Here is a 27420-nt window from a genome sequence, read left to right as displayed (position 1 = left end):
GAGGAAAAGAGTAGAGAAAGCAGACTTATCAAGGAAGCAGAAAAACCTCTGGAGAGAGAAATTAAATTAGGTGTCAAAACAGGATTTGGAGGAAGAAAACCTTGTTAGTAATATTGTGGGGTGTAGCCTGGTACATGAGTAGTAATACAAGTTGTGTTTCTAGAGTGATCAGTCTAGTGAAGTAGAATTATTAGCAACAGGAGGGAATATAGACTGGCACAATAACATACCATTAGAGCTCTGTGTTCTGGTGCAGTTCTGTATGTTGGACAGTTTGCAAGCACACAATATCTCCTCAGACTGTGGGGAGAAATACATCCTGGTTGTATAAAGACTTGTGCTTGTTGATGGTTCTCTTGAGTCTTGGGTCGCCCAAACTTGATATAGTTTCAAAAGAACCTGTGACAATTCTCCATCTTCAAAGAAACTGATGCGTTTTTTTTCATGAACCTTATTCCACTTGTAGTGTTTAGCAAGGGGGCACAATAGCTCAGTGGTAAAGACGCCGAGTTTGTCAGCTGAAGAGCTGACAGGCTGGATTCAAGACCGAGCTCTGCACAGTGGGTGAGCTCCCTTACTTGCCCCAGTTCCTGCCCACCTAGGATGAGAAAGCATACCAATGCAAGTAGATTAATGAGTACCACTTCAGTGGGAATGCAACAGCATCTGGTTTGCCTCTGACATATAGCGATGCTGGTCACATGACCCCAGAAATTGTCTTCAGACAATGCTGATTCCCTCAGCTGAGGAATGGAGATGAGCACTGTGGTCTAGAGTCGGATATGACTGGACAGGAAAACCTTTACCTTTACCTTTAGTGTTTATCAGCTGAGTATTTTTGAGAGGCTAATCATTCATCAAATTGACATAGCCATTCATCTCATCAAATGCAGCTTTTATTAAAGAGCATATCTTTAATTTCAAATCTGAAAACTGAACAGAACAAAATTTCATTTGTAGCAAAATATGTAAAATTCTATCAATTTCTATAAAATTTGTTCTACCTTTTTTCTTTCTTCTCTTAGTGAAAAAAAAATCATGTTTGTTTTACAGAGAAAAAATTGAAAGAAAATACTGTCAACTATATGGAAGTGCTAGAAGAAAAACTGCAAAGGTAAAGGCATCCTGGGATCTTTCAAATTTTTAGAAAATGTTTTCAGTGCTGTCTGATTCCTGGGCATTTATGTTGTTTAGTTATGTGTTTAATTATATTGGACTGGATATAATTCAAGGAATTAGTTTGAATCTTTAAGTTAAAATATATTTCACTGGGGGTATCAGAGGATTAGCATATTACAAATTCTCCAGAATAGGTGGGCCAGGGATTTTGACATGCCCTTTTCTTTTCTTTTCATTTTTTATTGTAATGATGGACTTCACTTTCTCTCTTATAGATATAGATAGGTTAACCTCTCAGAAATCTAACATATTCATTTGATATGATTTTCTACTCCAGTCCATGGAGAATTAGCTGGTTATCTTTCTGAATGATGATGGCGCAGTGTTGGAGATTCCTACTTCTGAGTACAGTTTACTATGATAGCTTATTCCTGCTATAAGGTGTTTGGGATATCAAATGCCATTGTTATGAATTCTCTTTATGTATCCAGAGAATGTGTCACATGTGTCTCCAAATGGGTAGAATATGGAGAAATCCCAGTTTACCTAGAGTAGCAGGAATTTGCTTGGGGATAAAACTGGAATTCGCTTGCGCTTGTGACATACTGTCCAAAATGTGCCATACTAGACTGATACTTTTCTTTCCAATAACAGGAATGATGCATCTGACTAGGGCTGGTAACACAGGTGTCCTCGGGACAGTAAAAAAAAGGTCAATATTCATACATATGGTCAAAGCCCCATGATTTTTTCCTGTGAGGCTTTGAACACATGGTTGCGACCACTATCTTGACTTTTCTGAGCCGCTCCCCACTTCATATATCCCAGTCTGGTAACCCTTTCTTTAATCTTCTCCCAAAGTATTTTGTAAAAGCAGATGTGATAGAAGTAAATGATATATGAGAATAAATGGAAAGCTTAGATAATGGTTCAACATTGAGCAGGAAGTAGGATAAGGATGTGATATATGATGTTTCTTTAGGTGCTTAATATATTTATGGATAAATATGTAAAGAATGCTTGTAATGATGTTGGAGGCACATTGACTGGAACCTGACTGTATTTTTGTCAATAGATTTGTTGCAAACCTGAATGTTTTGCAGTAAATGTGAAGATAACTGATACGATATAAGATACTGAATCTGAAAATTAGTGTGTTAAATAGTTTTTATCAAACTTATGTACATTTCAAAATCTGTAAAGGATGCAGCCATCCCTGAGTGCACTGTCCACTCCTTTGACAGATTTGGAGAGTTTATAGATGAAAAACAATCTTTTTTAAAAATATATGAACTTGGTCAAGAAACTAGATGGACAAACACTTCAAATTGTAGCCTTGGGTGAATGGGGCTTGCTTATTTATTTGACTGACTGACTGACAGACTGAAGTCCCACAAATCTTAAAGTTGCCAAGTTTGTAGTTCTGGATCCATAGAGGATATAAAAGGTTTCAACCTTTTTGCTTTCTAAAAATTTCATGCCAAGAAATGAATTATTAAAGCCTTGTTTACTCTTTGGCAATGAACCAGATATGGATTAACACATGTTTTTTTTTTCTTGAGCTGAAGACATATTTAGCCTCTATGTTGCATGCTAGTGACTGTATACAGAAAGTAATGGGCAGACTGACAATTAAATTTAAATTTGATTTCATTTCTTTTACATATAACTAAAAATGAGCAAACTTAATATGGTCCCTGTCATGTATTTCATAATGTTCCTCTTCTGACAACACATTCAAGGACATTCAGTACTTTAGAGGGTGGTCCCGGGCCTCTGGTTGTGCAGCTCCAGATTTAAAAAAAATATCTAAGTTGAAATACTGGAAAATCCTCTATATCTGCCCCCAGTTAGCCTTTTTTTCTGTAGCTCTCAGCTGAATTTTTCCACGGTTTATTGTATCATGTCATCAAATAATTTCCTGTTAGATTCTCAAGAACTTTGAAGATCAATAAGAATTCTACTCCTTATATTCCACAAATATAGAAAGCAAGAAAAGAAAATTATTCTTTAATCCTTATTCAGATAAAGCTTGTTTCTTCTTTTTCATTTCTGGAACTCCTATGGAGATTAATCTTCTAGCTTTGAAGAGCTCTGTTGCTTCCCTTAAGGCTTTGGTTGCCTCTTAAATGGCTTATCTCTTGGTGTTGTGTTTCCTTTATAACAGGATTATCTAGGTATTTACATTTTTAAAAAGTTCCTCATATGAATAGTTGTTTTTAGAAAGGGCAAGGTTGTTGTGTTGGTTTCTCTGTACCAGTATATATAGAATATCTTATTGTCACTGTGAAGCAACTAAAGGACATCTAACTATCTTATAATGTACATTAATTAAAGATTGCTGAACTAACTGGGAAATAATATAACAATTTGAAGGAAGGCAGATTTGAAAGCAGTAATGGTTACTAAAGATTGCCACCTAAAATAAGTAGAATTTAATTGGCTATTCCTTGCTGGCAAATTCTACAAGTAATTGCATAACATTGTCCATTTTAAATGTTTCATTTGAAAATGGTCAGAAAAAGAATGGAAGAAATATTCATCTAGTACCTCAAAACGTTGTGTAGAAAACTGTATGGATTTGTCATTGTGGTCCCCAGGATTCAGTTCTGACTCCAAAGAGAGCAAATGGCACCTAAAAAAAAACTCTGTAAAAATTACAATAAACTTGGCACAAGCTGATAATTCCACAGTTCCAGTTCTACCAGGACAGATGCCTTGTTATATGTTAACAGATGGATTTTCCTTAAAAACGGAACAAAAGTCTGCTGGAATGAATGTTGCAGTTATGATCACACTAAAGAGAGGGGGGTGTTCTTGTACATAAAAGCCATAAAAGTATTCTTCCCAGGTAGTTTTTTTGGAATGGCACTCAATTTGAGAGGATACTGAATCTACTCTAGCAAGCAATTTGCACCGTGACTTTGTAGCATCCTATTGTGGGTTCTCTGGTATGGTGACTTACACTTGGCTCTAGCACCTTATTGCTCCAAACTCTTCAGCGTTTTTGGCTGACCTCCTTGCCTATCACTTTTGCCAAGTCATCTTGTCTGGCTCATGTGCATTTATCATATTAGTTTTTTCCCCCATGGTTCTTTGCTACGTTTGGTTAGATGAGTATTAATGCTCATCTAAGATTAATCTCATCTCAAAATGAGATTAATGCTCATCTGTCTTTGACACACTCAGATCATCTGGTTGGAAGTACTACTTTTAAGGTTACTTAGTAGAGGTAGACTTTTTCATCTTTGGTCAGATTGAAGATCTGGATGTGAGAGAGAGAAAAAAGGACAAGTTTATAATAGTCGCTATGGAGTTTTCAATGTCTCCAAAGAGTGCTGAGCATTTACATTGGGATGGTCCCTTGATAATTCGATGAATAATGATTAGATTTCTATTTTGATAAAGAAAACTATACCAGGAATGAATGGAAAATCATTATTTTTTGTGTCTCTGTTAGGGAAGTCCAGATTTATCTTTGGGTGGCTATAATATTCAAAGGATTCTTTATGAGCACTTTTCCTTGAAAGTACTGACACAACATTGCATTGCTGGTAGAAGATGCTGCCTTTACTGTGCCTTTAAGTACGAGGAGATTATGCCATAGAATTAAATATCACAAACATTAATTTCTGGGGGAAAGTAGGCATGCAGCTGTAATAATTTTTGATCACTGATAGGTTTTACTGCCCTGATTTTGTGTAATCCTTATCACCATGGATTCTAGTAACGATTTCCATAAACAAATCATACTGTGTAATTGTTTTTGTCCTTCTAGAATCCTATGAAAATCAATTTTGATACTGTTTTGTGAGCAAAAAAACAAGATTTGCAGTGCTGAGGGTTGTTATTAACTGCTAACTCTTAACAAGTTATTTTTATCCTGTCTGGATGTATAGTAAGCTCAGGATAATAAAACATGCTATTATTACATCTAGTTTTAACCACCACCCTCCTTTTGCTATTTTCTCCTTTCTGCCAGCCATCCTTATTTTGTTGTCTGCCCTGAGTCTTTAGAGCAGAGGGATAAACCTTCTAATTAATAAGTGATTTACTAAATTATTTGTTCAGCTCTGTTGCACCCTCTTTTTTCAAACTGTTTACAAATGACATCATATCAGTTCAGTAATAATGATAATGATAATGATACCTCAATCATTTCTTCTGAAAGACTGCAGTTGTATTTATCACATGTTGATGTGGAATTCCACGGTACCTCACGAACCAGACAGTGATGGATTCTAAATCCCTTATTGCTGTTCCTTTAGGGTCCAAACTACTTTTTATTTGTATCAATCAAAATAAATACTATTTTTTAGGGGAAGCCATTTAATGTGGTTAAGTGATTATTCTAAATCTCAAAAAGATTATTTTCACTCAGTGAAAAAGGAAGAGGAGGTGGAGAAAACATTTTCCCCTGGGTAGACATCTCTTTGTTCTTGGACCTTTGGACTTTGGATCTTTTAGGATTCCATCTTTTGGCTAACTTGCTGATGGTTTTGAACTGTGGGTTTCCCACTGTTCTGCTTCTTCTTTTCTGGGTGATAGCCAGAGGAGAGATTGGTGGGGCAGGGGGTTGAATGAAGAGGGAGCTCTTAGCCCAGGGGTGGGCCACCTTGGCAACTTTATGACCTTTTGACTTCAACTCCCAGAATTCCTGAGCCAGCCATTCTTGGCCTCCCTGGGATGAATGAAATGGAGGACATTGGGAACTGGGGGGTCTGGAGTGGGGATGGTGTTACCTTTAGGGAGTATACAGATGTGCCAAACAGTGGTGGGATTCAAAATTTGTTAAAACCAGTTCTGTGGGCGTGGCAGGGGAAGGTTACTGTAAAATCTCCAGTCAGAGGTGGTATTTGCTGGTTCTCCGAACTATTCAAAATTTCCACTACCGGTTCTCCAGAACTGGTCAGAACCTGCTGAATACCACCTTTGGTGCCAAAGTATTATGGTGATGGGGACATCAGGAGATGTGGAAAACAGGAAGTGGACAGAACTTGGAGGGCTGCCCACTATCTTATACTGGCTTTGCATTCAAGTTCTATGGTTTCAACCAGGGGTGGGATTCTACCAGTTCTGACCGGTTCTATAGAACCCCTTGTTATCTTTCTAAGCAGTTCGGAGAATTGGTAATTAGAAGCAATCTCCTTTTGTTTTTCCCCACCCTTATTACATTCTTGCCGGTACGCTTAGACTTCCTGTCTCCAGAGCTTCTGGGGCTTGGCTTTCTTAAAGGGGAAGGATTGTTTTAAGATGTTTACACTGCTGTTGGGAGGAAATGCTTCCCTGGACAATCAGCACTTTGAAGAAATAATTGAATAACTGGAAAGGAGCTTTTAATGACAGAGAACCAAGATGAGTGACATTCAGCAAGGCTTCTTGGCTAGCTAGAAAGATTGACATTCAAATGTGAGTTTACATACCCTTTCTGAGTTTTGGTCTAAAACTGGTTTTTGGTGAAGGTTTAATCCTGTGTTTGTTGATTGGATAATTTTCCCTATTAAGCTTCAACAAGCAACAGCTACTGTTGTGATGTAATTATTTGTATTGTGTTTGAATTTTTTCCAGCTTCATGGTTTCTTTTTCTGTCTGGGGTGGGAGTCTTCCTTCACTGCTTTAGTGGTATCTGGCCCTGTCCTTTTGGGGTATACTTCCAAGAGGCAGGATGCAAACCTGGCACTGATTTTTTTTACAGCCTTTCTGGGGGGCATGTGACCTTTCCTTAAATCTGGATGATTACCTTCGGATATCTTGTGAGGTGAGTGAGACCAGCTGGTATGCAAATGGATTTAAGGACTGCGTCTCCTGGGTGTGCTCTTTCTGGAACGCTTAAATGACCTCTCTGCTAAATGGTTTCACTTTATGAGCAAAAGTTGGCTGCTTGATAGTTATCACTGCATTTTAACTATTTTCATTCCTCAAGGTGCTCTGGCACCCTGCCTGATTTGTAACTCCGGCTTGCAGGTATTTTTAGTCTAATGATTGGTATTTAGGGCAGCTTTTTGAAAGCAAAGAAGCTTTTTGTATTTTTGTACAGGTAATCCTTGACTTACAACAGTTCATTTAGTGACCATTCAAATGGCACTGAAAAAAGTGACTTATGACCATTTTTCACACTTAAGACCATTGCAGCATCCCCACAGTCATGAGACGCCAGACAAGAAGTGCCTCTTGAGATGAGTGATGTTGAGTTGGCCACACCACCCAGTCATATGACCACCAAGCCACACCCACCAACTAAGCCACGCCCACAGAACCACAAAAAATTGAATCCCACCCCTGGTCTTAACCCCTGTACCCAGTCAGCAGGTCTTCAAATGCCCCAGTTTCTGGCTGCTGCTTTTAAATGTAAGGTCAGCCCATAATAAGGCTTCCTTCATCTGCAATCTAATCATTGACGAGAGAGTCAACCTGGCATTCGTTATCAAGGTTGGACCCAGAATGTGGAGGCATTTTTGGAGACACGCCCAGCTGGGTTCCAGATCTGACATCAGTTGAGATTCCAGGCCAGGGGTGGAAGTGTGGCAATTGTCATCCAGGAATCCCTTGTAGCTTTCAGGGGTGCTGCTTCACAGATTACTGGATTTGAATCCCTGTTCATTAAGTTGAGCTTTAGGTATCAGTTGGGATTGTTGCTGTTGTATCAGACTCCCTGCTGCATGGTAACCTCCCTGTCTGAGCTCCTTGACTATTGTTGAATTGGTGGTGGAGTTCCTTAGACTTATGATCTAACACAGTTCAGTTTAAAGCCACTATTAAGGCCTATTTTGTAGTGGTGGTGAAACGTCATCCACAGATTGATGTCCCACTGCCTTGTTTAATTTGATATATGTCATCTTGGGTAGGAAGTCTTGGCAAACCTCTTGCAGAGATGCGCAAAATAATTTTTTCGGCATTTGTCAGACAAGGTTGCTTGATTCTTTTGGAGATGGAGTCCAGTCTTGTTTCCTTAAGGAATAATAATTCTGTAAGGAAGGAATTTTTAATACAAAGCTGAAGAATAATCATTTAATAATTTATTTCTTAAGGATAATAGCTTCTTAAAATTAGCATTTGGAAACAAGTTTGGGAAGCCTATTGCAGCTGCACCTAAGAAACTCAAGGGCTGCATCCAGGTGATAATCTTTAGTTGTCCACCTCTGTCACTTCTAAGAGGGAAAGGACACAGTATTCCTGATTAGGAAGACCTAATTCCTTGAAATTATTCTGAAAAAGGAATTACAATTGTATCAGCAGGAAGAAATGTTCTGCAACTGCCAAAACCCACAATCCAGTCCTAGGCTGCATTGACAGAGGGACAGAGTCAAGATCACGTGAAGTGTAATACCACTATATAATGCTTTGGTAAGGCCACACTTGCAATACTGCATGCATCCAGTTTTGATCACCACAGTATAAAAAAGGTATTGAAACTCTAAAAAGTTTGCAAAGAAGAACAGCAAAGATGATTAGGGGACTGGAAGATAAAACATACTAAGAATGGTTGCGGGAATTGGGTATGTCTAGTTTAATGAAAAGAAGGACTGGGGTGATGTGATGGCAGTGTTCCAATATCTGAGGGGACTCACAAAGAAGAAGAAGTCAAACTATTCTCCAACGCAGGGGTTGCCAACCTTTTGGACTTCAGGGACCACCAAACTCATAATTTTAAATCCCAGGAACCACTAACCAGTTCTGTGGGCAAGGCCTAATTTGTGGGTGTGGCTTGGTGGTCATGTGACTGGCTGGGCATAGCTTGTATGTAAATATTATCAATATTTATATAAATATTGAATTTTTTATAAAAAAAGAGCAACTTTTACCCAAAATCAGGCAAAGCAGGCAGGCAGATTGAGTTGCTCACAGAATCACAGATTCATTCAGAGATCTATCTTTCTGCCATTGGCTAGCTCAGTCTGTCACATAAAATTTGCTTGCAAGCAAACTCATAAAATTTGCTAGCAAGCAAACTCACAAAATTAACTCACAACACACCATGTATGTAAATATTTATTTTTTTTATATAAAAAAGAGCAACTTTTACCCAAAATCAGGCAAAACAGGCAGGCAGATTGAGTTGCTCACAGAATCATTTAGTGATCTATCTATCTGCCCTTGGCTAGCTCAGTCTCTCAAATTTGCTTGCCGTGAGTCTGCCCTGAATAACAGAACCTTTAGTCCTAAGGGAGGTTCGGCTGTGCTTAAAAGCAGAGCCGAAGATCTAAAGACTAGCTAGAAAGCAAGAAATCCAACCGTTTCCTGCTTCCTAGCTAATCTAAATCTCCTGACACAGCAGAACAGCTGATGGTTGGAAAAAGGAAAAATAGCAGTTTAGCGGGCAAGTTTGCCAGGTAAGGAGTGAGTGGGCGGGGAGGGTTCCCGCGGGCCATGTGGGCTGTGCATCCTTGTGTTTCTGCACAGCCTGGATTAATTATTTTTTTGGGGGGGATGCTCTGGGGATGAGATTTCTCTGCGGCCCACCAAAATTTTATCAAGGCCCACCAGTGGGACCTGGCCCACTGTTTGGTGACCACTGCTCCAAAGCAGTGAGGGCAGGGCAAGAAGCAATGAATGGAAACTAATCAAGGAGAGAAGCAACCTAGAGCTAAGGAGAAATTTCCTGATAGTCAGACCAATTGATCAGTGGAATGACTGTGGGTCCAACCCTGGAGGTTTTTAAAAGCAGATTGGACAACCATTTCTCTGAAATGGTATAAGGTCTCCTGCTTGAGCAGGGGGTTGGACTAGAAGACCTCCAAGGTCCCTTCCAACTCTGTTGTTCTCTTATCTGTTAAGATAAGAAAGATAGCCTGAGCTTTCCTTCCCAGATCTTGGGAGACCTGACTGCTCTCCCACAATCATTCTTCTCTCCAAGGAAAGTAGGTGAATAGTGTGAAATAAACCCCACCTCCACAATCCTGGCAGGCTTCACTTCAGGAAATGATCAGGAGGAGAGCAAAACAAGGTCCTGTCTTTTTTTTTTAAATGTCTTTGATATTTTTTTCTCCAAGTCTCAAATTAATAAGTCCTGGAGAAGTATCATTGATTGGCTGGAAAATAAAGAAACTGCACTAAATCATTTCAGAGCTAGAGATTCTATAGTGCTTATATATTCTTCGCAAAGCTTCAACTTTTTTTTATCAGCATAAGAAATAGGTCAGATTGTAGGACTGTCTGCCCTTGACAGATCCCTTTGATATTTATGAAGTAGCAAAACAAAACCACCCAGTTCTTACTTTATTCTTTGATTCAAAACTGATCCAAGGTTACCTTTATCCTTCCAGGCTACTGAACTGAGCTTGGATCTCCTTTTTTAAAATCTTCTAAGAAATACTGTTTCCTTAAGACACAGTACTTTGGGATGCACAGTTCTTAAATATATATTTCAAAAAAAAATATCCAAATAATTGCATCTGGCAGATCCTCTTGCTCCAAGAGAGATGCCTCACCACACAATATTTCTGATGGTAGAAAAAAATATTTTGAAGGAATACACAATTGCAAATTTAAAAGCAAGAGAGGAACTGTTTTCTGCAAAGGACTGAGATCCAAAATGCATTCAACCAAACCTAAGTCATTGAGCATATCCAGTTCCAAAATAGAGAAACAGAGTGTCCAGAATCCTTCAATTGTGGCTAGACTATAAGCAACTATGTATGACTAATGCTTGGGGATGCTCTAGATGAAATGGCTCCTTGTAAATTTGGGGTCCAAAACTGTGATAGGATGGAGATAGCTTTGGTCACATTGGTGAAGGATCTTTATAAGGAAATGGATGGTGATAGCAATAGCACTTAAGACTTACATACCACTTCACAGTGCTTTACAGCCCTCTCCAAGTGGTTTATAGAGTCAGCATATTCCCCCCAACCATCTGAGTCCTCATTTTACCCACCTCAGAAGGATGGAAGGTTGAGTCAACCTTGAGCCTGGTGAGATTTGAACTGCCAAATTGCAGGCAGCTGGCAGGCAGCAGAAGTAGCCTGTAGTACTACATTATAATGTGCCACCATGGCTCATCCTTTTAGATTTCTAGTGACCTGCAGTAGCATTAAGCATCTCACCCTTCTGGTTGGTTAGGGATTGGAATTACTGTTTTGAAGCAACTTCTTTTTCTTCTTCCATGGCCAATTCTAGTCCATGGTGGAAGAGGGTGATACTTTGATTCAGCGCCAGCTTCTCTGTGGAGAATGACAAGGTTTGGTTCTCTCTCCCCACTATTGTTTAACATCTACATGAAACCACTAGATGAGGTCATTCATTGATTGAGGATTCAATACCATCAGTATATTGATGATGCTCAGCTTTACATCTCTACCCCAGGCTGGTAAGGCTGCTCATATTTTGTCCTGGTGTCTGGGAGTCTGATTTGGAATCATAGCAGGATGGAGTTGTTGCCTGGGCAATTCCACGAGAGTCTCTTGATGGGGAAGCTCTACTGCAGAAGGAGCATATCTGGGACTTGATGGTGTTCCTGGATTCATGGCTGCTGCCTAAACAGCAGGTAGAAGTCACAGCTGGGGGAGAGAAGCTTTGCCCAGCTTTGGCTGATGCACCAATTGCAGCTCTACTTGGAATAAGAGAACTTAATATAGTGAGTCATGCCCTAATCACTACTCACCTAGTTAACTGCAGTATGCTCCATACTAGAACTCTGGTTAGTTTCAACTTTGGCTGCCATCAGAATGCAGTTGAAAACAGAAACTTTCCAGAGGGCATTTGCGAGTTGATGCATATTCCTTTTCTTTTCTTTTTTTGGTATGCTTTTAACAGGACTGTAGATATTTTAATGATTTATATGGATTTCAATGAAACCTCCAAGAGTCTTGTGAGACCCCAAGATATAAATGTAACAAACAAACATCCCTGCATTGTTGTGTATCTCTTGACATTTTCACATCTGAATATCTGAAACACAGGAACCAAATTAGTATGAGATACAGCTCTTCGTGCTTGAGTGAAATTGAAAAAGACAGTTTCGGTGGGAGCTTCAGTATAAGAAAGTTATGAAAAGGTTTTGTTTTATTTGTCCTCTACCCCTTACCCTGTCCTCTAACAAAAAAAAAGTATTTGTAGCCAAAAATTTGCTGGTGAGGAAAAAGTGAAGCACAATCCTCTGAGTCAAAGGTTCTGAACCTTGGCAAATTTAAGATGTGTTGGACTTCAACACCTAGAATTCCCCGGCCATACATCTTAAACTTGCCATCTTTGAGAGACGCTGCTATGCAGAAAGTAAATACAATGCAAGTTTTCTTTTAGCTAAAACAATATCTTAGCATACTAAGCACAGCAATGATGGGATTCATTTTTTATTTTTTTACTACTGGTTCTATGGGTGTGGCTTGGTGGGCATGGCATGACTTGGTGGGCATGGCTTGGTGGGCGTGGCAGGGGAAGGATACTGCAAAATCTCCATTCCCTCCCCACTCCTGGGGGAAAGTTACTGCAAAATCCCATTCCCTCCCCACCCCACTAACCTGCTTTCCAGCTCTGTTCTCCTGTGCAGGACAACAACAAAAAGACCCAGCCAATCAGCTGGGACTCGGGAGGCAGGGAATAGATGGGGGCGGGGCCAGTCAGAGGTGGGATTTGCAGGTTCTCTGAACTACTCAAAATTTCTGCTACCCGTTCTCCAGATCTGATCAGAACCAGCTGAATACCATTCCCGAAGCACAGGAACAAAGATGGGCATTCTGATTATCATTGGCTCCTCCCTCTAAATGTGTTTTATAGTTCCACAAAAAGAGAGAGAGAGAGAATTTTAGTTGAGCTTTTCCAGTGCTGTCAGTGCCATCCTGCCAGCCCTCTGATCCCTCCATTTTTCTTTATATACAAAAGAAAGAGAGTAGCACATTTGGGGAAACCTCATGATTTATGTGCAATTTATTCATTCATTTATTTATGAATAAACCTGAAGGCAACCCAGGACATCTAAATGAGGAGTGAGCATAGTCAATGACCATAGATAGAACAATGAGCACATATTTGGAAGAGAGGACAACGATAAGAAGGACTGATCTGATCCAATGGAAGGATACTTTGGAATGAGGATAGCAAGATGGCTTGCGGATGGGCTCACTTAAATGATTTATGTTTCTGAAAGGCTTACCGTAGAACAGTTCAATATGAAAAACTTTATATTGTACATGAGATAATATCCTTTAAAATTGAGGCAGTATATCAAACGAATCAATTAGTATGTAAGCTCTTAACAAGATGCCTTGCTGATTTCCTTATAGATTAGTTAATTTCCTGCTTCTGACAACCCCACTCTGTAAACTTATCTTTGTCACCTTAGAAAGAAATCAAAGAAAAAACAATCAACTATAGCAGGCTCTCATTTTAAGTTTCCCATGGAGATAATTTAACTATAACACGCTGATGTTGAACATTGATAGGAAAATGACAGGCTGTGATTAAAGTTGTGTCTTAGATGAAATAAATGGCTGGCGGATGAAAAGAATACCCCCTCTCCCTGACAGAAACTGAGTTCAATTCCAATCCTTAACTCAAGCTGAAATGCTTTCTATGACTTGTTATTGCTCTGTATTATGTTGTGTGTTGTTTTTAATAACCATAATCAAACATTCATTATTGGATGCAAAAATGGCTCTTCCCCTTTATTTTCTTGAACCGCTTCCCAACGTAATAAGAATAGTTACATAATCGGTACCCTCTCATAAAATCCAAGGAGCTGCTCTGCCCTCAAGATATTGATGTCAGCTTTTTTTTTTTCCACTCTTAACTCTTTTGTGAGGCTATTTTTAGATTTCAATTTAGATTTGGTATTGTGCAGCCTGAGTCCAGAAACCACTTTTTTATTATCAGCCAGGAAACTGCAGATTCTAACTGCTGTTGATGTGTTTAACTTTTATCAGAGAGTAAACATATAATCAGTCACTGAGAAGCAACTAGGCAGTGTGTGATTGGAAAGCAGAAGGAGAAACCTGTTTTCACAGTGAATTGTTGCATTTGTTTTTGTGCTGTTTGTGGCACCCTAAGTGTGGTAGTGCTTCCAGGCTGGTATTTAATTGCCCTTCCCATTATTTTATTTTTTTTAATGAAAAAGGCAGCTCAGTTCAAGTCTCTTTTGAAGAGTTATATGAAAGCTGTTCTTGGTGGAACAGTTCCAGAGGAATCCTGGACCAACAGAGAAATTGTAGAAAATAACAGTGTAGGCTGCAAAGAGTAGTTGTCTTTTGTTGGAAGAAGCAGTAGGCCTGTAGTTGTCTTTTGTTGGAAGAAGCAGTAGAAGGGTAACAAGAAGTGAACCAATTTATTTTAGTTCCTTAGAAAAATACCGTACTTGTAGACATAATTCCCAAGTATTTCCTCATGCATGGCTTTCAGAAACTTGGTGAAAACGTTCTCTTTTAGAAAAGCCTTCACTGTCCAGGTCTGTTTTATTTCACTGCTGCTTTCATATTTTCAGTATCTGAATCAACCTTTAATAGCTTCCATATTGTTTTGCTGGTTTTCATTAATAAGTTTAATTGTGAACTGTGTTACAGCACAGGTAATATATTTCAGGATAGGTAGTATATTCATTTTAAATCAAATTGAATGCATACATATACATATACACATATACAGAAGCACAGAGCTGAAGACAGAAGCCTGAAGATGATGAATGAGACTTCATCGAAATGTTGCCTAGATACTTCCAATCTTACGCGGGAGAAAACCCGAATAACCAAAGATATATATATATATATATATATATATATATATATATATATATATATATATATATATATATATATATATATATATATATTCAGCGTTGTTCGGGTATTTTCCCACGTCATTATAGTTGTGCTTTTAAAGTTGTACAACGTTTCAGCAGAATCTCATCTGCCATCATCAGGCTTCTGTATTGTGTTCGTTTGTGCCCAGATGTTTGCCTGGCTTCTCTGATACAGAGAAGCCATAGAGATTGAAAAAAGACCTGAAAGCATGAATAGAAGAGATGATTCCACCAGACTGTCAATTATCTGGAAGCCTGCACTCTCAAACAAAAAAATCTCCATACCACAAGCCAGGCAAACACCTGGGCACAAACAGACCTCCCCGATACCTCCAGCTCAAACACACCCCAACAAGGCACCCAGATAAAACCTAGCTTCCTAATAAATGATAGCTGTCCGTTTACTCAGAGCCAAGCCGCACTAAAAGCCTCCAATACAGGAAGCACAATGTTGCCATCCAATCAAGACCAAAAAAAGCTACAAAACAGACAGAAGATATTAGAAACAGCAATCAAGCAGAACACAGCAAACTCCAAGACCAATAAACACAGAACAAGACTCCCAACCAATCAGGATGAAGAAAAAAACCATTTTGGCACAGCAGTAGGCTAGCACCAAATTTAAAACAGAAACGGCTGTGAAAGTCTGACTCACAGACGAACACAATACTGAAGCCTGATGATGGCAGATGAGATTCTGCCGAAACATTGCTACAACTTTAAAAGCACAACTATAATGATGTGGGAAAATACCCAAACAAAGCTGAATACCATACATGTAAGTACCATGAAACTTAAGAATATATATATATATATATATATATATATATATATATATATATATATATATATATATATATATATATATATATTATATTGAAATTAGTTGTTCTTTAAGTTAACACTTAAATCTCATCTGCCATCATCAGGCTTCTGTATGGCAGATGATTCTGCTGAAACGTTGCTACAACTTTAAAAGAACAACTACAATGACGTGGGAAAATACCCAACCAAGCCGAATACCATACATGTAAGTACCCGAAAACTTAAGAAAACAAATTACATATACACACACACACACACACACACATACACATACACATACATACATACATACATACATACATACAAACACACGCACACACATATACAGAGGGAGGGAGAGAGAGAGAGAGAGAGAGAGAGCATAAATTCCTACTGTTTGGTGCTTGCACAGACTAACCCAATATCCATTTATTTATATCAAGCACTAAGAAATTCCAGTCCTATAAGTTTCCAAATTTAAATAAAAAACATTTCAGAACCTAAACTGAATTTGATCAACTCAGAAATAGCACTGCCTTGTCTATTAACTGAAGGAAAGAAATCTATTTTTTTAAAATTAAAATCCAAACATGTCTTCCCCCTCCATGTTTTATCCATGCAAACATAACTAATTTCACATGGTTGAATTTTGAATTAATTCAGCAACTAAAACTTAATTTTGGTCTTTGTGATTTATAGACATCATTTAGACACTGTTCAGAGTTCCAGTCAAAGCCCTCTCCTTATAAAATTGTTTGGAGAGAGTCCCATCTTCACATACACCATACTGCTAACTGTGGGGATTCCACTAAATCTTTTCTCTCTTTTTAGCAGTCACAGCATGCAACACGTTCATCCTTGAACTGATTCTCCTTCATAAACATTTTTGCTTTTTCTCCTTGATTTCTCAGTTTTATTTCCACTCTTCCTGAAATCTCCTTAGAGCTGTTCATCAAGATAACTTGTTCTCCCTTTGCAAGCCTCTAGCCTTTGGCATCATGACATTTTACAAGTGCTAGTGAAGTAGAAGTAAACTTCATCCCTTGTATGGTCATAAATTGTGCCTTTCTTTGCCTTGGTGAAGGTCACACAGTGAACTCTTTTGAAAATGTCCAGGCGTTTACTGAACAGGCTGGTTGCAATCATTTTTTTTTCCATTTGTAACATTTGTAGGAAGAGAGTGGTGTTAGTCTATAGAGTGGCAAAAATCAGGAGTCAGATAGCACCTTTTTAAATGAACAAATGTTCTTAAATGGCACATGGTTTCCTGAGTTGTGGCTCATTTCATGAGACTAAATTTATATAGGATTTAAACTGAGGTAGGGAGAGAAGGGAAAACAGATTGATTATGCAGATACAGGTTACATCTGAGAGAGATTGCCAGCATCTTATCAATTAACAGTTATATTGTCTTAAAATCCTTTTGTGTTTGTTGAGATCTTCTGGGATTGTCTGAAAATAGAATTTCCTGGGAAGGAAAGAGCTGCCTGCCTTGTCTTAACAGATAAGAGAACAACAGAGTTGGAAAGGATCTTGGAGGTCTTCTAATCCAACTCTCTGCTCAGGCAGGAAGCCCTATACCATTTCAGACAAATGGTTGTCCAATCTCTTCTTAAAAACTTCCAGTGTTGGAGCATTCATAACTTCTAGAGGCAAGTTGTCCCACTGATTAATTGCTCTAACTGTCAGGAAATTTCTCCTTAGTTCTAGGTTGCTTCTGTCCTTTGATTCTACTTTCTTCTTGTCCTGGTGCTTTGGAGAATAGTTGACTCCCTCTTCTTTGTGGCAGCCCCTTAAATATTGGAACGCTGCTATCGTGTCACTCCTAGTCCTTCTTTTCAGTAAACTAGACATACCCAGTTCCTGCAACCATTGTTTATATGTTTTAATCTCCACTCCCCCTAATTATTGTTGCTCTTCTCTGCACTAAACCTTTTAGTAGTTTTTGTTTGGTGGGTGTGTTTTGAGGTCTGTCATAGATTGTTCTGGGAGGTTAAAATGTTTTGATATTACTATGGGTGTTTTTTGAATCCTGATGTCAAACTTATGCCCATTAATTGTTTTCGATAAAGATTGTCCCATTTGCCCTACCTGAAGAGAATCCAGAGGGCATCACTGACAGATGATGCCATATATCACATTACAGGGAGAACATATGAAGGTGCCTCTAATCTTGTGCGTATACTTGTTGTGGCTGTGATGGTGATGCTGCTGTGAGCAAGGTAGATATTTGGGTTTGTTGCACTGTCTAGTTCCCACATTTATGTGAGCTCAACTTCTGCCACCTAATGCTGTCTTGGGCTGACTGCATCAAAGACAGCTTTTGCAGGTGTCATTGTTATATCCTTAGGATGTTCTCTGCTCCAGGGTGTTTCTTTGAGGTAGATTTTGTCCAATGCCATGGAACCATAAGAGATCTACCCTATTCGTCATCTAGCAGAATCCTTGCTGATCTTTCTGGATGACAATTCTGCATCTACTAATTCTGCATATTTGAAATCTCCTTTAGTATGGTGGAGATCAGTCCCTCAGCTTCCCTTCAGAAGTCCTCTATTCCAAGACCAAGCCAATTGCTAGGGGTGGCAGAATCGCTTTGCCTTGAGGTTCAACAGTTTTTTTTAGCTAACCGAAGATCCAGAGTATTAAGTAGTTCATGACATCATTTTAGCAATCCTCATTCAGGTGCTTACAGTCTTGCTGAAGACAGCAATAGGTTCCTAGGGCAAGTAAGCTTCTGTGTCATCAACCTCACTGTCTATGGAAATTTTAAATCATCCAGGTCATGGTTGTCCCATGCTTTTTCCAAAGGCAACTGGGCTTTCTTGGTTTTTTTCCTTTGAAAACATTAAGGAAACAAAACAACCACTTCACAAACAAAGGAGAACAAACTCATCAGGTCTGGATTCAGCAGTCCATCTGCATCTGAAAGACAAGAGTCACTCTTTTGAAGACAGCAAACTCACATTCTGGACAGAGAGGATCTGTTAAGAATGTAAATCACCTAATAATTATTTGGGTTGGAAATATATAAACTAGGATAGACATTTTAATACTATGTCTTTAAGAGAATACTAAAACTGTAATTGGGTGTGGTTTCTCAAACGGCCATAAGATGGAGCCAGAAACCTGGGTTGTTTAGTCAAAGAGAGTCTCAGTGAGTCTCTGTTTCCTTCTGTTGGAGAGTGTTGCCGTTTCCTTCTCATGACTGTTACTGAACGTTGATGTAAGTCTGTTACTGAACTGTTTTTGATACTGGACTTTGATATTTGGATTATCCCTGAACTGAAAACTGACTGCTTTATCTGTGAATGACTTGGACTGCTTATCTTGAACTGTGCTTAAATGTTTATTGAAAGTAAAAAACCTACATTTACTGTACAGTGCATCTGTGTGCTGTGTGTGTGTTATTTTTCACTACTCTCACTATGTCTCCCTGTATGCGCTCATTCTCCTAACAGGGAATTACCTCAACACTGGTTATGGGCCCAGGCCATACCAGGCTCAGATAACTGAGAGTTGGTTTGAATACACAGTACTGTATACAGACAGCTGTTTACTGTTTAATTGTGGGTTACTATCCTGGTAAAGATGGCACAAGAAACGTCAACAAGTCTATCACTGATAACCCAGTTGGATGGAACAAACTATGTTTCCTGGTCTATGAAGTGCAGTCTACTTCTGCATAGAGAAGGTTTATGGACTGTAGTTCAAGACCCACTGGATATAAATTCTTGGGAACCAGAAAATGAGGACGATGCCAAGAAACTTGCTGACTTTAAACAGAACAACGAATGAGCTCTTTGTATAATTGGACTAACACTGAGTGACCAGCAGCTAGTCCATATTCGTGGAGAAGAGTCTGCTGCTAGGTGTTGGGAGAATTTGAAGAGGATTTATGTTCATGACAGTGTAGGTGCACACATACATCTTACATGTAAACTGTTTAGAGCATGTCTTCTGAAAGGTGGAGATATGTTAGCTCATTTGAACTTCATGAAAAGAACTTTTCAAGAGCTACATGAAAAGGAACTGATATTTTCATAGCTGCATCAAGTTTATATCATTCTTTCCTCATTGGATGAAAGCTATGATGATTACATATCTTCACTGGAAGTCCTGCCCAGAGATAAACTGACATTGACTGACATAACCGGAAGATTGTTAGAAGAGGCAAGAAGATGGCTGGATAGGAACCAACTGAGGAAGAAACAACCACAAGAAGAAGATTTGTCTTCAACTGCCTATACTGTTAGGAAATGTTTTTCTTGTGGGGCTAGGAGACATATAGCTAGATTCTGTAAGAAGGGAAAACAACAGAATACTGGTAATCACCAGAAGGCCAAGAAGAATGTTAGTTTAGCTATGTCTAGCAATTTAACTGTAAACCATGATTTGTGAGTTGTTAATAGTGGAGCATCGCAGTGCATTACTAAAGATAGAGAGAGGTTTATAAAGATGTCTATGAGTAAACAACATATATCATTGGCAAATGGATGGAAGATGAACGCATCTGGTGAAGGTACTGCATATTGTTCTTGTATAAACGAACATTTAACTATGTTATATGTACCTAAACTGAAATTTAATTTGTTATCAGTAAGGGCTTTAGTCAATATTGGTTATGTAATAACCTTTAGGGGAGATAATTGTATAATAAAGAGGGTAAAAGTGTTACTGCTAATTTAGAGAATGATTTATATGTGATACATGATGACCAGTTGAAGATGGCTAACTCAGTTTATAACAATGTTAAGCCACATGATGAATGTATACATTTACTGCATAGACGTCTGGGGCACATTAATTTCAAAATGCTCAAACAAACTGTTGAATTGTCAGAGGGAGTAAAATTGAAACCCTGTAGCAAGTATTTAAACTGTAATGCTTGTAGCCAAGAGAAAAGCAAGGTTACTCCAGCAAACAGACTTAATGGGTTTAAGTCCAAAGAGCCTTTAGAGGTTGTTTTTGCTGATATAATTGGTCCTAAGAAAACTAGTTTAGGAGGTGCCTGCTATATTTTGAGTATTATGGACCATTACTCACGATACGGTTTCTGCTATCTCATGAAAAACAAAACAGAAACATTCCAACATTTCTTTAATTGGCTAAGGTTTGCACAGAGAAAAATGAAAAGTAAAGTAATTACTTTAGTTACAGATAATGGGACTGAGTTTGTTAACAAAAGATTCCAAACTATGTTGAAATTGGCTGGTGTCCAGCATAAACGTTCTGCTCCTTACAGACTACAACATAACTCGTTTGTAGAACGAAGAGGGCAAACGTTACAAGCCATGGCTCGCACTATGTTATCTGATTCAGGTTTGCCTGAAACACTGTGGGGTGAAGCCATAATGTGTAGTAACCATGTGTTAAACAATGTAGTTAATACAACAACTGGTGAATTACCATTCACTCATTGGCATGGCAGAAAACCAAATTTAAGTTACCTACACATATTTGGAGCACCAGCATGGGTGCATATTCCCTCACAAGTAAGACTGAAAGGGCAACATAGAACTAAGAATTTATTATTTGTTGGTTATGAGGCCAACCATAGATCGTTTAGATTCTGGGATCAAGGCACAGCTCATGTTTATTGTAGTGCTAGTGCAAAATTTCTTGAGCGCGTTGGGTGGGATAAACTGGAACAAGAATCCAGCAATGATATTATTATTGACACCCAAATAGTCCCTAAAGATGAAATAAATAAACCATGAATAGCCATTAAAGAGGAAGCACAGGAGGAAGTAGAAGAACAGGCACAGGAAGAGGTAGAAGAACAGGAGCAGGTGGCACAGGAAAGTCCACCAGTAAGCCCTGTATTACCAAGATGTAACCCGAGTAACACGACCACCTGATAGATATCAGGTTAGTGTTGTAGGCCAAGTGAATACAGTTCCTAGTAACTATAGTGAATTGAAACTGTATCCTGCTAAGGATCAGGCTGCTTGGCAGGAAGCAATGGATAAGGAACTGGAATCATTAAAAAAACTGGAGGTATACAAAAATGTTAAGTTACCACCAGGTAAACATGCCATAGGATGTAAATGGATATATAAGCTAAAGACAGGTGTAGATGGGACTGTTGCCCATAAAGTCAGGTTAGTAGCACAGGGGTTCAATCAGACAGCAAATGACTATGATGAGGTGCTTGCACCTAGTCTGAAGGCTACTACATTAAGGGCAGCATTAGTGTGGGCAGCTAAGGAGGAATACATTGTAAATCATTTGGATGTAGAGACTCATATATCTAACATTCTCCCCTTTTGGGTAAGACAATATATACAACCTTACATTCTAAGTCCATAATCTTCACAGCACGCCTTATGCTTTATAGAGCCTTGGGCCTTTGTAAAATGATCTGCTACATTGTTTTCTGACATACAGTATTCTAGCTTAATCATCTTACTTTGCACATATTGTCTCACATTTAAATAACTTAAATCTGTGTGTTTCGTTCTTGTCTTAACAGCAATATTTGAAACCATCTGTATTGCTGATTGGTTATCTTCATAAACAACAATAGAATCTGTTACATCAATTCCCATGTCAATCAATAATTGCTTATACAAAACTAAATCTGTATATAACAAAGACAAACATGAGAATTCAGCCTCCATTGTTGACAAACTTAGATGTTTCTGTCTAATAGATCTCCATCCAATCAATGCTTTCCCCAATAATACCGTGTTTCTCCAACAATACGGCCTCCACCAATAGGAAGGCCCAGCATGTTTTTTTGGCATAAAATCAAATTAAGCCCCTCCCCCCAAATTTAGGCCTATTTTAAAACATGCAAAATAAGGGGGAAGGGCGTTAGGAGCGCCCCGCGGGCAGCAATTCCTCACCACCAGCCGCTCCTAACGGGTGATCATGGCGAAGCGCAGAGAGCTCCCTATACCCACCAAACACCTTTGCTGCAGACCCAAGACCTTTGGCACCCGCCGCTGTTGCTTTCCCTTCTGCCCATTCCGCCGCTATGTTTGGAGCTGCCGCTTCCATGTTTGGAGTGCTGCCGCCATTTGGAGCTCCAAACATGGCGGCAGCTCGAAACGCGGAAGCGGCAGCTCCAAACATGACGGCAGGCGATTTATTTTGGTCCACGCGAAGTTCAGAGCGAGCAAGAGAGTGAGACTGTGATGCCTCCATCCGAGATGGCAACCTCACTAGTGGATCACAACGTGGCTGGAAGCCCGAATCGGCGAAAACGATGGTGATCTTTTGGAGCGAGAGGAAAGGGAGAGAAGAGTTGCGAGGTGTAATTTGCAGGAGGAAGTGGGTGTACCCCACGGCAGGGAGCCCAAGGAAGAAGGGCCGGTGAGCAACGGAGCATCCCGTAGCTCCGGAAGCAGCCTAGAGACGCGCCCGGGAAGAGGCGCAGATGCTGCCTTGTAGTCCCCAAACCAACTGCGTGCGCCGCCTTTGGTTATGTGCACTCCGCGCTTTGGGCATCTCCGTGTGATCGCGACCCTGTCCTTTCCACCTGGCACCCTTGCTGCTTTCTGGCTCTTTAGCAACTGGCTTCGCGTTTGGAGCACTGCCGCTGTTTGGAGCTCCAAATGGCAGCGGCGGCAGCTCCAAATGCAGAAGCGGCAGCTCCAAGCAAGCCGGTTGCTAAAGAGCCAGAAAGCAGCAAGGGCGGCAGGTGGAAAGGACAGGGTCGCGATCACATGGAGATGCCCAGCGCGAGCGCACATAACTAAAGGTGGCGCACGCAGTTGGTTTGGGACAAGGCAGCATCTGCGCCTCTCCGGGCGCCTCTAGGCTGCTTCCAGAGCTACGGGACGCTCCGTTGCCTACCAGCCCTTCTTCCTTGGGCTCCCTGCCGTGGGTCACCCACTTCCTCCTGCAAATTACGCCGCAACTCTTCTCTCCTTCTCTCTCGCTCCAAAAAGATCGCCATCGCTTCCGCCAATTCGGGCTTCCAGCCACGTTGTGATCCACTAGTGAGGTTGCCATCTCGGATGGAGGCATCGCAGTCTCCCTCTCTTGCTCGCTCTGAACTTCGCGTGGACCAAAATAAAAGATCGCCCGCCATCATGTTTGGAGCTGCCGCTTCGCTTTAGCTGCCGCCGTGTTTGAGCACTGCCGCTGTTTGGAGCTCCAAATGGCGGCAGCACTCCAAACATGGGCGGCAGCTCCAAACGTGGCGGCGGAATGGGCAGAAGGGAAAGCAACAGCAGTGGGTGCCAAAGGTGGCAGCAAAGGTGGGAGTAGGGAGCTCTCTGCACTTCGCCATGATCACCCGTTAGGAGCGGCTGGTGGTGAGGATGCAAGGGGGGAATTAAGTCACCCCGAAAAGACGGCCTAGCCGTTTTTTGAGCTCAAAAAAATAAGGCCCGGCCTTATTATGTGAGAAACACGGTACTACAGTACCCGATGTAGATTTTCGTGTATTTATGTCTGTAGCAAAACTTGCATCAGCATATGCAGTTAAATTCAGTTCATCTTTAGGCTCCAGATACAATGCATGATGCATTGTTTGTTTCTGATATCTTAACACACGCTTAGCAGCTTGCCAGTGCCTTTCAATTGGCTCAGCGTTAAATCTTGCTAATTGATTAACACTGTATGCTATATCTGGCCTTGACCAATTACTGAAATAAGATAAACTACCAATCAAGGACTGATAAATGTTCTTATCAAAAATAGGACTTTGAACATCACTATGGCTAAACTCCTGGCTCATTGGTGTTTTAGCCGGCTTACAAAGTTCCATTTTAAAACTTTTAGTAATTGGTTAACTTTATCTGCTTGTGAGATTTTGTATCCTCCCTAGTTCTATCTATCTTTAATCCAAGATATTGTTTAATTTCTCCTAACTGATTTATCTTAAATTTCTTCTCTAACAGTGAAATTATTTTAGTAGCTTCTTGTTCAATTTTGGTGATTAATGCTATGTCATCAGTAAACAATAGCAACAATGAAATTACACCATTACTTTCTCTTTTAAACAAACATGGATCAGCCATGCCAGCTACAAAACCTATCTTAGTTAATTCTTTAACTATACATTGGTTCCACTCATATCCTGATTGCTTCAAACCATAAAGACACTTTTTCAATCTCCAGCAATCAGTTGTATTATCATTTTTTATACCCAAAGGTTTCTTTAAATAAATAGTGTGTTGCAACGGTGCATGCAGATATGCCATCTCTCTACATCCAAATGATTTACAATGTATTCCTCCTTAGCTGCCCACACTAATGCTGCCCTTAATGTAGTAGCCTTCAGACTAGGTGCAAGCACCTCATCGTAGTCATTTGCTGTCTGATTGAACCCTTGTGCTACTAACCTGACTTTATGGGTAACGGTCCCATCTACACCTGTCTTTAGCTTATATATCCATTTACATCCTATGGCATGTTTACCTGGTGGTAACTTAACATTTTTGTATACCTCCAGTTTTTTTAATGATTCCAGTTCCTTATCCATTGCCAAGCAGCCTGATCCTTAGCAGGATACAGTTATAAAGCATAAGGCTAGCTGTGAGGATTATGGACTTAGAATGTAAGGTTGTATATACTGTCCTACCCAAAAGGGGAGAATGTTAGGAATGTAAGTTACATAACAGTTATTTGGGTTGGAAATATATAAACTAGGATAGACATTTTAATGCTATGTCTTTAAGAGAATACTAAAACTGTAATTGGGTGTGGTTTCTCAAACGGCCTTAAGATGGAGCCAGAAACCTGGGTTGTTTAGTCGAAGAGAGTCTCAGTGAGTCTCTGTTTCCTTCTGTTGGAGAGTGTTGCCGTTTCCTCCTCATGACTGTTACTGAACGTTGATGTAAGTCTGTTACTGAACTGTTTTTGATACTGGACTTTGATATTTGGATTATCCCTGAACTGAAAACTGACTGCTTTACCTGTGAATGACCTGGACTGCTTATCTTGGACCGTGCTTAAATGTTTATTGGAAGTAAAAAAAAAACTACATTTACTGTACAGTGTATCTGTGTGGTGTGTGTGTGTTATTTTTCACTACTCTCACTACGTCTCCCTGTATGCGCTCATTCTCCTAACGGGGAATTACCACAACAGGACCACTGGTTTGAAAGAGGAGGAATCCCATCATAAGTTGAAGAGTATGTATAGCATCAGGTTGCACAGGGTTGTAGCATGGACTGCTGGGAAAATTAAACAAGTAAAGTTTATTTCTTGTGTCTTGAAACTGTTAAATCCAGCTCTTACTTACATTTGAACTTGTCTGAATTACAGATACTCTTGCATGTAGATAGTCATATCTTAAACTGTTCAGTTGCATGTTTTCTTAATGAGGAAATTTCATTTATATATACTCTGCAGAAAAGATATTGAATATAATAAAAAACTTGGCCTTACTCTGTACAAATTTTAAACAAATTGAAGTTGATACTTCCATATAATTATATTCTTCCTTAGCTTCAAAATTATTTCTATTTGTCATTTGCTCATTTGAGAAACTAGGTTATGTTATTTAAACCAGATTTAGTTGGAATTCCTATGGACTCTTGTGTGTCCTTAATTCTTTTATAATCAAAATAACTGGGTCATTCTTCTCACTGGCTTCTTTAGAGGACTGTGGCTTTATGTTAAATCCTGCACATCTAAGATGGAGTCCAATGTTCATTCATTTCTTCCTATCAAAAAGACCTAACTCGTGCTTTGTAATATTTTTACATTTGAAAGTGAATGCTTTCATGCTTTTCTGAAGCTCCCATGGTAGCCTTTAGCTTTGGATCCTGGTCACTGCATAGACAGTATATATTTGAATGGGGCCAAACTGAATGTTGTGTTTTTTTGAAAGAGCTGCAGAATAGGATGAAGTACAAACTAAACCATCTCTTCTTAAGTGAATATGCACGTCACTGCAGGTTTCCCTTGATGTTAAGCAAACTCCTTGATAGTAACCACATTCACCTGAATTTATACTGAAATAAGTAGCTATTATTCTAAACAAACCATTTTGTTTAGACTGGGTGACTTTGAGCCAGTCACTCACTCTCAGCCCAAATCTGGAATGGGCCAATTTACTCTGGCCAACTCGCCACTGCCAACTCACTATGGGACAATGCAACTCACTGTGGGATTACTCTCATTGGGCCAATTTAACAATTCAATTTAGCAATAGCAATAGTGCTTAGACTTATATACTACTTCACAGTGCTTTACAGCCCTCTCTAAATGGTTTACAGAGTCAGCATATTGCCCCCAACAATTTGGATGCTCATTTTACCCACCTCAGAAGGATGGAAGGCTGAGTCAACCTTGAGCCTGGTGTGATTCAAATTGCCAAATTGCAGGCAGCCAGCAGTCAGCAGAAGTAGACTGCAGTACTGCATTTTAACCACTGCACCACCACTGCTCCTTAATTAATTATTTAATTTAATTATTTAAAATAAATAAAAATATTTTAAGTTTTGTCATTCACGTTTCATTTTGTCCCTCCTTTTGTATCCTTTCTTTAATGATTCTGTTCCACCATTTCTTTGATATTAGTATAACTCTTGCCCTGCAGCAAATTGTCCCGTGTCAAGTTAGCTGTGGTGAGTTGACCATAATGAGTTGGCCACAGTGAATTGTCATAGAGCTGCCCAACTCTCCTCGCAAGGTTGTAGTTATGGGGAACACAAGGAAGAGGAAGGAGTGTTAGGTATATTTGCCACCTTGACTTACTTATAAAGTACTGTGTTTCTCATATAATAAGGCCGGGTCTCATTTTTTTTTGAGCCCCGAAAAAACGGGTAGGCCATCTTTTCAGGGGTGACTTAATTCCCCCCTTGCATCTT

General features: G+C 39.6%; 1 protein-coding gene across 3 annotated transcripts in view; it reads left to right on the top strand.

Annotated features, from left to right (window-relative positions):
* DISC1 (DISC1 scaffold protein) overlaps positions 1 to 27420 on the top strand; it is a 152817-nt gene that overhangs the window by 104398 nt on the left and 20999 nt on the right. For 2 of the 3 annotated variants that reach the window (XM_087967947.1, XM_026669446.2), the window contains one exon: positions 1054 to 1114. The exons of the other annotated variant lie outside the window; for it this stretch is intronic. In XM_087967947.1, coding sequence (XP_087824073.1) covers positions 1054 to 1114 — 61 coding nt within the window. The remainder of the gene's footprint in view (positions 1 to 1053; positions 1115 to 27420) is intronic. 3 annotated transcript variants of the gene reach the window in all.

The sequence above is a fragment of the Notechis scutatus genome, chromosome 1, assembly GCF_049901735.1.
Source record: "Notechis scutatus isolate UNSWTSFEM ecotype Mainland chromosome 1, rNotScu1.2, whole genome shotgun sequence".
In the NCBI taxonomy this organism is placed as follows: Eukaryota; Metazoa; Chordata; class Lepidosauria; order Squamata; family Elapidae; genus Notechis; species Notechis scutatus.
This window is presented reverse-complemented; position numbering and strand designations above follow the sequence as displayed.